At 48.2% G+C, this 12,084-nt stretch overlaps 1 protein-coding gene across 1 annotated transcript in view; it reads right to left on the bottom strand.

Annotated features, from left to right (window-relative positions):
- LOC120937871 (calpain-8-like) overlaps positions 1-12,084 on the bottom strand; it is a 74,116-nt gene that overhangs the window by 48,052 nt on the left and 13,980 nt on the right. The window contains exons 3-5 of the mRNA XM_040351397.1: positions 9,501-9,619; positions 5,806-5,939; positions 1,109-1,274 (exon numbers count right to left, since the gene is read on the bottom strand). Coding sequence (XP_040207331.1) covers positions 1,109-1,274; positions 5,806-5,939; positions 9,501-9,619 — 419 coding nt within the window. The remainder of the gene's footprint in view (positions 1-1,108; positions 1,275-5,805; positions 5,940-9,500; positions 9,620-12,084) is intronic.

The raw sequence follows: 12,084 nt of genomic DNA, 5'->3' as shown, positions 1-12,084 counted from the left end.
TGAGACCACTCCATAAATAGGCATGGAGTCAGAGTGATTCAGCTGGAGCAAGTGAATGTGCCGGAGGAGAGCGAAGGAGACTGTATATAGGAAGATGTCCCTGATGTTTTGCTGAAGTCAAATGGGCGTCCCATAACCTCCCATCGTTATCCAAGTTATTAAAAACAAAGGGCCAAATCCTCAAAAGGGATACACAGGCGGAACTGCTGTTCCGCCTGCGTATCCCTGTGCCTATCTTTGGAACTGATCCACAGAAGGATTTTTCCAAAGATAGGCATAAGGTCTGACATCTGTAAGACACTTACACTGTCAGATCTTAAGATGCAGTACCGCATCCGCCGCTGGGGGCATTTCGAGTCGAAATGCCGCTTTGCGTATGCAAATGAGTACTTAGGCAGATCCACAAAGCTTTTTAGCTTTGTGTTTTCTGCGTAAGTTACGTTTTGCATGCGTAAAATTAGGGATGCTTTTACAAGGTGTAAACTGTTTACACCTCGTAAAAACATACCTTTTTTTCGATCTCCGCTATTTTTTTTAAATTTCAAATTTTATTTTTCGCCGCGTAACTTTTTTTTTTCCCGACGCAACTTTATTGTCCCGTCGCAATCCACAATGCCCGACCTAACGTAATTTTGCGCGCTGCCTGTCGGGAAAAATGACGTCACACGCTTGCGCAGAACGTCCGGCGTGGGAGTGCGCCTCATTTAAATTGTCATCGCCCCCTGGATGAGAAGACCGCCTTGTGACGGAGGCACTTAAGTTACACAGCCGAAAATTTCTAGGCAAGTGCTTTGTGGATCGGGCACTTAGGTAGAAATTTTCCGCCAGTGTAACTTAACTGCTATAAGTTTAATTAGGCAGGTTTTTTGTGGATTTGCCCCAAGGTCATGGACTGTTCTCTGTAAATTTGGTGTGCCTGGCTGTGCAGGAGTGGGTGATCCAAGTTCATCAGCAGTCTCTAAGGGGATGTGCTACATTTGGGGGCTCATCCGGGATATTGCCCAAGGTAAACTGCAAGGCCATTGCTACATTTTATATACTTGTCCCTGCTAGGATTTTTTTTTTAAATACAATATAGGATTATTTATAGAGAAGAGATGGGACTCACAGTGCTGCAGGTGACCAGGGACTTTGTTTTCAAGGCTTTACGGATGATCTGAAACAAATTGTTCGGAGCTTTTTCGAAGTAATATAATTCACCGACACCTCCAGTAAAGTCTTCTAGAGCTTCCAAAGATAAGCCGCCTTTTAGAGCCTCATAGGACCCATTCAGCCTGTGTGATAATACAAGAGGTAAATGGTGTCTATAATTATCCAATTACTGAAATAATAAAACGGCAAAGAACAGACTTTTGTACAATATCTTCCCCAGTGAAAATTAGTATGGCAATCATGTATTTATTAAAATTTTGCCATACTGCTTATAAACCGTTTAAATACATATACATAAACCATCTTGCCTGCCATAAAATGTTGAATTCCTTTCAGAAAGACTTGTGATTGATGCATGCCCTCATTCACTGCATAGCCCAGAAGGGTGATACACAGAGGCGTATCTTGAAGCTTGTGAGCCCTGATGCTAGCCCACTACCTTCCACCGTGCCCAAAGATACCTCCAACGTATGCCTAGATTTGGTAGCTGTCTCTTTCTTCCCCTTTCACCCAGCAGCTCAGCAAGATATTGAGATAATGGGACACCCCCTTCCTGGAATTGACACATTCCCTTCTGCCTCCTCTTGGAAATCACAGATGACCCCTTCCTTCAGGAGCCCCCCCACTTCAGATAATGCCAGATGACTCCCTCCTCCTGTAAAGACAGATAACTCCTGCTCCTGATAATGACACATGCCCCCCCACCAGGTAAAAACAAATGACCCCCCTACCCCACCAGGTAATGACTGATGACCCCCTTCACCCACTAGGTGATGATAGATGATCCCCCTCCCCACCAGGTAATGACAGATGACTCCCCCACCAGGTATTGACAGATGACCCCCTTCCCCGACCAGGTAATGACAGTTGACCCCCTTCCCATGACCAGGTAATGACAGATGACCCCCTTCCCCCGACCAGTTAATGGCAGATGACTCCCCCACCAGGTATTGACAGATAACCCCCTTCCCCCGACCAGGTAATGGCAGATGACTCCCCCACCAGGTATTGACAGATGACCCTCTTCCCCTGACTAGGTAATGACAGATGACCCCCTTCCCCCGAACAGGTAATGGTAGATGACCCCCTTCCCCTGACCAGGTAATGACAGATGACCCCCTTCCCCCGAACAGGTAATGGCAGATGACCCCGTTCCCCCGACCAGGTAATGACAGGTGACCCCCCTTCCCCTGAACAGGTAATGGCAGGTGACTCCCCCACCAGGTATTGACAGATGACCCCCCCACCAGGTAATGACTGATGACCCACCTCCCTCACTAGATAATGACAGATGACCTCCCTCCCCCCACCAGGTAATGACAGATTACCCCATTTCCCCAACAAGGTAATGACAGATGACCCCCCTTCTCCCCTCCAAGTAATGACAAGTGACCCCCACCAGGTAATGACAGTCCCCCCAGCTGTAAAAAAAAATCAAATACCTCCACCCATCACACCAAGGTAATAACAGAGGTTTCTCCTCCTAGTAATGACACATGTCCCCCGAGAATTACTGATTCCCCCCACCACACTGCCTCTAGAGCGCACAGACCTTTCAGGGTGGGGAGCCCTCAGGAGGTGTTAGGGGATTTTTTGGGGTATTTCTGATAGAGTGTCAGCAGGTGGTGAGGGGGGGGGGGGGCATTGTGTGTTTCTGTTCTCTGCACAGATCCGAGTCTGACCAGTGTCTTACCTCACCACAGTGGTTCCGAGTCCTGGACAGTGCTCTCCTCCTCCTCCCTTGCTCAGCCCTGTGACAGCTCAGTGTAGGTCCCCACCTGCTTGTCAGCACTGATTGGTTGGCCTCACCCTGTCCTCCCTCCGCTACTCTCCGGCTCTCTGCTTTGCTCAGGACTTGAAAATTCTGCCATAAGCTCAGAGCCTCTCATTCAAATACTTTGTGGGGGTTCTCTTGGCTGCTGACATCACACTCTGACCTGGATTCCGCTTGCCCCGTCACAGTGACAGGGCAACCGCACAGGCCTCTGGAGCATGGGCAGTGTCTCAATTGCGACCCCTGCGACCTCTGATGCTACGCCTATGGTGATACAGAAAATCACTGGCAAAGTCCTAAAGCTTTCTAAGTCATCTGTTGGCTATAAACTATGGGCATCATCACCAGGGGTGGACTGGGACAAAAATTTGGCCCTGGACTTCATCCAGACCGGCCCACTTAATTTTTGCAAACACAGTAAACTATATGCAATTGTCGGCGGTAAAAATAGCGGCGTTTTACTCACTTACTTGCTCAGTGTGAAAGGGGTCTAATACATCAGTTACTATGACCAGTGGCAGTGCATTTACTCCCGTCCCCCCACCATGCTGCATATTAAAATAAAAATCACAGACACATACACTGACCCCCCCCTCCTGACACAAACACTGACCCCAGCCCCCTCCTGACACAAACACTGTCCCCCCTCCTGACACAAACACTGACCCCCGCCCCCTCCTGACACAAACACTGTGCCCCCTCCTGACACAAACACTGACCCCCGCCCCCTCCTGACACAAACACTGTCCCCCCTCCTGACACAAACACTGACCCCCCCTCCTGACACAAACACTGTCCCCCCCTCCTGACACAAACACTGTCCCCCCCCCTCCTGACACAAACACTGTCCCCCCTTCTGACACAAACACTGTCCCCCCTCCTGACACAAACACTGTCCCCCCCCCTCCTGACACAAACACCCCCCCCCTCCTGACACAAACACCCCCCCCCTCCTGACACAAACACTGACCCCCCCCCCCTCCTGACACATACACTGACCCCCCCCCTACTGACACAAACACTGTCCCCCCTCCTGACACATACACTGCCCCCCCCGACACAAACACTGCCCCCCCTGACACAAACACTGACCCCCCCTCCTGACACAAACACTGACCCCCCCCTCCTGACACAAACACTGACCCCCCCCTCCTGACACAAACACTGACCCCCCCCCCCTCCTGACACAAACACTGACCCCCCCCTCCTGACACAAACACTGACCCCCCCTCTCCTAACACAAACACTGTCCAGCCTCCTGACACATACACTGACCCCCCCTCCTGACACATACACTGACCCCCCCTTACACATATACTGACCCCCCCCTCCTTTCACATATACTGACCCCCCCTCCTTACACATATACTGACCCCCCCTCCTTACACATATACTGACCCCCCCTCCTTACACATATACTGACCCCCCCTCCTTACACATATACTGACCCCCCCTCCTTACACATATACTGACCCCCCCTCCTTACACATATACTGACCCCCCCTCCTGATACATACACTGACACCGACTTCCTTTCACAGTCCCCTTTCTGGTATCCTTTACAGACATCTTCTTTCTTTGCAACAAACACAGCTCCCTTTATGTCAGTGCCCCCTCCCTTACCTTACACAGCAGGGAGAAGAGGATGCGACGCGTCCAAGCAGAAGGCGGGAGATGTTCAACTTTCCATGTAACAGACAGACGATTGGTTGCTAGGACTGCCCCTAGCAACAAATCACAGGCTTTTTAACTTGAAAAGTTGGACAGCTCCGCCTTCTGCTCGGACAGTCTGCTTATTGTATGGATGAAAGTGGCTGTGGGGGGAAGGAGGAGTTACACAGGAGAGAAGAGGTCTGAGAGGACACACAGGCAGGATGTTCAACAGGTTCACTGTTGTCACCCTGCACATGCACTCCACCCACCCCACCATGCACGCCCTCCAGCAGCGATACTCTGCAGCCTGCACTGGAACCGTGCAGGTGCAGTAGTTGCAACGACCCGATACCGATGTGCGGTGCCCCTTCGTCCACGTCCAGTACATAGCAAACACTGCCTGTATACATTCTGACTGTCAGAGTGTATACAGGCAGTGTTTGCAAATGTACTGGACGAAGGGGCCCCGCACATTGGTATCGGGGCGTGCGGCTGCAGTGAGAGTGGAGCTGTCAAATCTAAGCAATGATGTCGGGGATGGGGGTGCCCCGCCCATCCCCGACATCAGTGCTTCGTTTTGACAGCTCCACTCTCACTGCGGCTGCACGCCCCCCGCTTGCCCACCAATCACTGGATGTTTACACTAAGGGCGAGACTCCGGGCTTTTTGGGGACCCACTCGGGGCTCTAGCCATCCCCTCCCGACGCCCCTGAGTGACAACTGGCCCACTGAGCCATTGGCCCACCGGGAAACGCCCGGTAGTCCCGATGGCCAGTCCAACCCTGATCATCACGCTCCTGTTCTCCTCCATGTTTCCTGGCTGGTTTTGCACTCTTCTGTATAAATTGAATGAGTATATACAATTCATAGGAATAAATGGGGTCAAGGTGCTTTTGATCACTTGTGCATTCAGGAAGGAGCATTTTGACAGAAAAATCACCAAACGCATGCAAACGCATCTAAATGTCCCTAAGCGCTAGGTGCATTAGCTTGAACGTTCATTCATTTCAGGGGCAGAATAAATTATTATTCTGGCTAATGAAATCAACAAATGCCCAATCGGCTCAGATGCGTTTTTGAAGCAGCTTTTCTCCTGCCAGGAGAAGAGCATTTAGAAGTGCTGGGCAAAAGCACAGTGTTTATAGGGCCTTAATCAATCACATTTTTGGCCAAGGTAGAAGTTACAGCTCAGGGGAGAATTTATCTCCTGATTGTGGGGCACTTACTTGGCGTAGGCTTTCTCCAGGAGGGCGCTCCAGAACTCATAGGCCACTGTTGACTTTACAAAGAGTAATTTCCCATTCTTTGTTGGCAGGCGATCATCCACCACAACATCCACCCACTGCCCGTATTGCCAGAACTGGGGGAGACAGGTAAGAGGTTAGTATAGAGATCAGTGAGTAATGGTTATAGCTGAATTATGAAACAAATGCTGGGTTTAGTGAAGTGAGCGAGGCAAGGTGACCCTTTACCCCTGGTTCACACTCGTGCGGCTTTAAAATCACACTACTTCATTGCGATTTCAAAGCTGAAGATCAGTGACGCTACACATGCGTATGGCATTTAGAAGTGTAATGCCCTGTACACACGATCGGTTCATCCGATGAAAACGGTCTGATGGATTTTTTCATCAGATTTCCGATGATGCTGACTTTCATCACTCTTGCCTACACACCATCAGTTAAAAAAACGATAGTGTCAGAACACGGTGACGTAAAACACAACGACGTGCTGAGAAAAATGAAGTTCAATGCTTCCGAGCATGCGTCGACTTGATTCTGAGCATGCGTTGATTTTTAACCGATGGATTTCCCCACAGACGATCGTTTTTTTCTATCGTTTTTTTAACCATCAGATAATTTTAAAACAGGTTCTTAGTTTTTTCACCGATGGGAAAAAAAAACGATGGGGCCCACACACGATCAGTTCGTCTGATGAAAACCGTCCATCGGACGGTTTTCATCAGACGAACCGATCGTGTGTACACGGCATAAGAGCATAAACTCTTTCTTTTGGCTAGAATATTCATTTATTCTAGCCACTGGAATACATAAAAAAAACTTCTCTAAACACAGGCTGTAACGGACCTATGAACTATTCTGCCTACAGAGGACTGCATGACTGGTTACTGAGCTCAAAGGGTTAATTGTAGAGGGACTTTTTCACTGCTAAATGCTAATTGACGCTCTGTTGTGTATTACCAGTTAACAGCCTCTTGCCAGGTGTATGCTAACGTGATGATCTGTGAGTGTATATTGTTCTAAAGGTTAATTGAATTCTATTGAGAAAGGAATGTGCCCGGCCAGGTCATGTTAAGTAGATCTCGGTGCCGGAATGTCTAGAGACTGATTGATTCAAGGAGATCATTGTGTTTGAGTTCTGGTAATGAAGAAATGTTTATAATTAGCTCAAAGAAGGTGATTGAAGCTTCCCCACGGTGTGATGTGTGGGTGGGGACAGTTTGATTGTTCATGTGCCTTGAATACTGTATAAAATCTCAGAGTGAACCATTAAAAATCAGTCCTGCTTGACTCTGCAAACGTAGCCCGTCTCGTTTCTTGAAAGGGCGTTCGATGGGATTTTCCCGGCAGTACCTGCATATCGCCACTTGCCAGGGAAAAGGACTTCTCCAACGGCTGATACCCTCACACTAGCCCAGGTAGCCGTTACACAGGCATTGGGGTGGATTCAGTAAGCAATTGCGTCTGCGTAACCATAGTTACGCAGCGCAATTGCTTAGTTGCGCCGGCATATCGACTGCTCCTGATTCAGGAAGCTCGATACGCCGACTGCAGCCTAAGATATGACTAGCATAAGGCTCTTATGCCGTCGTATCGTAGGCTGCATTCTTACGATGGCCGCTAGGTGGCGTTCCCGTAGTGGTCAGCATAGAGTATGTAAATTGCATACTAACGCCGATTCACAACCCTACGCGAGCCCTGCGTACGCATTTTACGTCGTTTGCGTTCGTCGGGTTCCGCGTAAGGCTGCTCCTGCTATTAGCAGGGGCAGAGAATGCTAAGTATACCGTCGTTCCCGCGTCGCGATTTTAAAAAATTACGTTGTTTGCGTAAGTGAATCGTGAATGGCGCTGGACGCCATTTACGTTCACGTTAAAGCAACGTCATTTGCCGCAATGCACGTCGGGAAAGTTTCCCGTCGGAGCATGCGCACTACGTTCTGCGCGGGAACGCGCCTAATTTAAATGATCCACGCCCCCTACGGGATCATTTAAATTACGCGCCCTTACGCCGGCCATTTTTAAGGAGCGCCCGCGCAAATTACGTAGCTACTGCTTCATGAATGAAGCGTAGCGCAGGTAATTTACGGAGGCGCAGCGTTAAAACGGTACGCTGCGCCTCCGTAAGAGGGCGCAAGTCGTACCTGAATCCACCCCATTGTTTTTTTTTTGTGCCCCTGATCACTGATTCAAAATACGTCTGTAAACAACACAATGTGCATATGCACATTAGATAACCTAGAGCTGCTTTCAGAGTTGTAAAAAACAAAACAAAAACAATGCCAGACCCTTTTAAAAGCCGCATTTTTTTCCTGCCCATGTCTGCGAGGTTTTAAAGGAGAACTCCAGCCTGAGCTTGTTTAGCTGGACTTCTATGGGTCACAGGAGTGCAATTTGTTTTGCACTCCTGTGATCCATTTTTAGCAGAGAGCGGTCTAAAGTCCACTCTCTGCTGAGGTCACAGGAATCAGTCCAGGACCGTGTCATCATGACAATAAAGTATGGATCTGCCAGGTGCCTGGACTGATGCCCGGCTCAGCTTCTCAGTGAGCTGCCGAGAGCCTGAGACAGCCGCTCCCTGCCCACTCCACAGCTCAGTGCTCCAGTAAGCGCGGTGTGGTGGGGGGGGGGCCAGTTCGGAGAGCTGCCGACTGACAAGCAGCAGCTCTCTGCTCGAGGAGCTGTGAGAACTGAGCCATCGGCGGTATTCAATCGCTCAGTGTAGAAGCGCCGTGGGACAGATGCAGCATCCACCTAGGTAAGTATGATGGGGAAATAAAAATAAAACCCATACTTCTCTTTTAAGCTGTTAGAAAACTGCAATCCACTTGTTGGTACTACTCAGTCTAATCTAGCCATAGACGGGCAGATATGTTCATGAAAAGGCCAGATGAGGAGACATTTGCCTATTCTGAGGAAGTGGCATCTTCACATCTCACCACCTCTCTACTTCCTCTCATGGAGAATATCTAATAAAGAGTCACCCATAAACTGCTACGGGTGAGGACTTCTTTAGTATGTGAATAAGCCCCTTGCATATCTAAAATTCGTCCAATAATAAGGCAGCTTTACACTTATGCATTAGTTTGCATGCATGTATTTAAAGGCTAAGGAGCAGATTCACGTAGAAATCTGTTACGCTGCGGCGGCGTAACGTATCCCATTTACGTTACATCGCCGCAAGTGTACAGCGTAAGTGCCTGATTCACAAAGCACTTACCTGTAAACTTGCGGCGGCGTAGCGTAAATCCGCTCGGCGCAAGCCCGCCTAATTATGTTCCCGCGCCGAACATACTGCGCATGCTCCGTCCGTAAAATTACAAGGAGATACGCCGTCGTATCTCTTTTGTGAATCTGGCCCTTAGTTCACATTTGGAACATGTTCATGTTCCAGCTCCTGCCCCCTTTCCCCACTGAAGCCTCGTACACACGGGCGGGAATCTAGTCGGAAAAAAAACATTGGTTTTCTTGACGGGATTCCTGTCGAAACCACTTACAGGAAAAAATGTAGTCCTTCGTTATTGTCCTTTTTTTTTAGGTGTAGCAGCATAACTGGAAATAATTGTTTTCTTTATCCTCCTTCAATTCTCCGATCGTCTAGCCTGGATTTTTTTTATATATATTGGTCAATATTTATATAATATTGACCTTCAAAGGAGATCAAAATGGGACTTGAGTTACCTTAAAATGGAAGATCCCTGCATAGTTGTTGTCAAAGCTTTGATCTCCTGGAACCACGCGGTTCAAACACTCTTCATTTAGGGTGAGAGATGCAATGGAGCAAAGAAACCAGCAGTTGCCTGTAAAAAACAATAAAACATTATAACTGTACAGGTTGAAAATTTTCGAACAAATACATTTCTAACAGTGTATGTGGTTTTCATTCAAAAAGTCCATTCATTCCAAAATCAGATGTTAAAATCCACTAGTGTATGGCCAGCTTTACACTTATGCATTAGTTTGCATGCATGTATTTAAAGGCTAAGGAGCAGATTCACGTAGAAATCTGTTACGCTGCGGCGGCGTAACGTATCCCATTTACGTTACATCGCCGCAAGTGTACAGCGTAAGTGCCTGATTCACAAAGCACTTACCTGTAAACTTGCAGCGGCGTAGCGTAAATCCGCTCGGCGTAAGCCCGCCTAATTCAAATGGGGCGGGCACCATTTAAATTAGGCGCGTTCCCGCGCCGAACATACTGCGCATGCTCCGTCCGTAAAATTACAAGGAGATACGCCGTCGTATCTCTTTTGTGAATCTGGCCCTAAGTTCACATTTGGAACATGTTACATGTTCCACCCTTATTTAGGGAGAACATGTAACATGTTCCAGCTCCTGCCCCCTTTCCCCCCTGAAGCCTCGTACACACGGGCGGGAATCTAGTCGGAAAAAAAACATTGGTTTTCTTGACGGGATTCCTGTGTACACACACACCATTCAAAAGAACCACAGTTCTTTTAAATGGCAAGAACGTGATGACGTCATTGACTACGACGAGCCGACGCTCGTCACATTCAATGCCGTCGCCGCCATCTTGCTACACCCTACACTACCCTTGTAAACTACCGCGCATGCATCAAAGTCTAATCGAGCATGCGCAGGCTTACCGGGGACAGGTAAGCATATACACACGCTCGTTTTTCTCGGCAGGAAAATCCAGAGAATCCCGGCGAGGAAAATAGTGAGCAGGTTCTCTATTTTTCTCGTCGAGATTCCCGGCAGTATTCCCAACGAGAAACCATACACACGCACGTTTTTTTCGGCAGAAAGCTCTCCCAGCAGCTTTCTTGCCGAGAAAAACGTGCGTGTGTACAAGGCTTAATCCTCCTTTCCTGTGACATCAGGGGATCTTCTCCCTGCACCCACTGTCACTTTTTAAATACAGCATGGCAGAGCCCTCACAGCCACATCATTCATTCACAGATTGTGTGCTTTGGCATTCAAACAGAAAGCCCACACAGTGGTTAAGGCTGGAAACCAGAGGACATTTCTGCAGGAGTCCACATAGTACAGGGGTGTCCAAACTTTTTACAAAGAGGGCCAGATTTGAACATGCTCGAGGGCCGACCATTTTGCCTGAAATTCTTTGAACCATTAAAATTTAGTCTAAGTGTGTTCGTTTGAGCACTAATACACTATTGCCCAACAAGAATTCTCTTGCCTTTGTCGCGCTCATTCCCGACACACAGATGAATGCTCTGATTTTTAGGGGTACCGTTAATTCTTAATGGTACCCCACACATTGGAAAACAAGGGGTGCTTTTGATGCAGTGCATTTAAAAAAGAGGTCGGGGACTTCTTTCCGTGCATTTTTGTGGGTAGGGAAGCCCATTGAAATGAATGGGCTGCCCTACATGCAGCACGCAGCCACGCAAATGTGAACCAAGGGCTTGTTCATATGTCAGGTTGGAGGGGCAGTAAAAACCACATGGTTAAGCTGTTTTCACCACCCCCAACTTCTCCCCCTTTAGCTGCAGAGGCAGCAGCTGGGGGTGTACACATGCTGTGGCTGCAGCTGGAGGTATACCCAGGCTGAATGGGGCTGCACTGGAACTACCCCACAACAGTGTGCATTGCACGTTTGCGGTATAGTGATGCTGCATTTATGGGCTTAAAACAGGTGGTGAGGAGGCAACATAATGCCTCTTTACCATCTGTCAAATGCCTCTGAAAAGCGATCTGTGCATGGATTGCTTTTCAGAGGAGCAGCAGTCCTGGCTGCTATCACACAAAAGCCCTACAAAAGCAGTTCTGACGGTACAGGAATAGAGAGGGTGCGTGGGGTGGTGGTCCTTATTAAGAGTAACATATACACATATATACACACAGACACAGACGCATACACACACACACACACACATTCTGACAAATACACATATACAGACACACATACAGACACACATACAGACACACATACAGACACACATACAGACACACATACAGACACACATACAGACACATATACAGACACACATACAGACACACATACAGACACACATACAGACACACATACAGACACACATACAGACACACATACAGACACACATACAGACACACATACAGGCACACACATACAGATACATATACAGACACACATACAGACACACATACATACAGACACACGCACACACATACAGACACATATACAGGCACACACATACAGACACATGCACACGCACACACATACAGACACATATACAGGCACACGCACACCAGTGTTGCCAATCGTCCGTAAATTTACAGACAGCCTGTAAATTTAACCCCC

The sequence above is a fragment of the Rana temporaria genome, chromosome 4 (genome assembly GCF_905171775.1).
Source record: "Rana temporaria chromosome 4, aRanTem1.1, whole genome shotgun sequence".
Taxonomy (NCBI): Eukaryota; Metazoa; Chordata; class Amphibia; order Anura; family Ranidae; genus Rana; species Rana temporaria.
The sequence above is the reverse complement of the archived record's forward strand: the minus strand, read 5'-3'. Positions and strand labels throughout refer to the sequence as shown.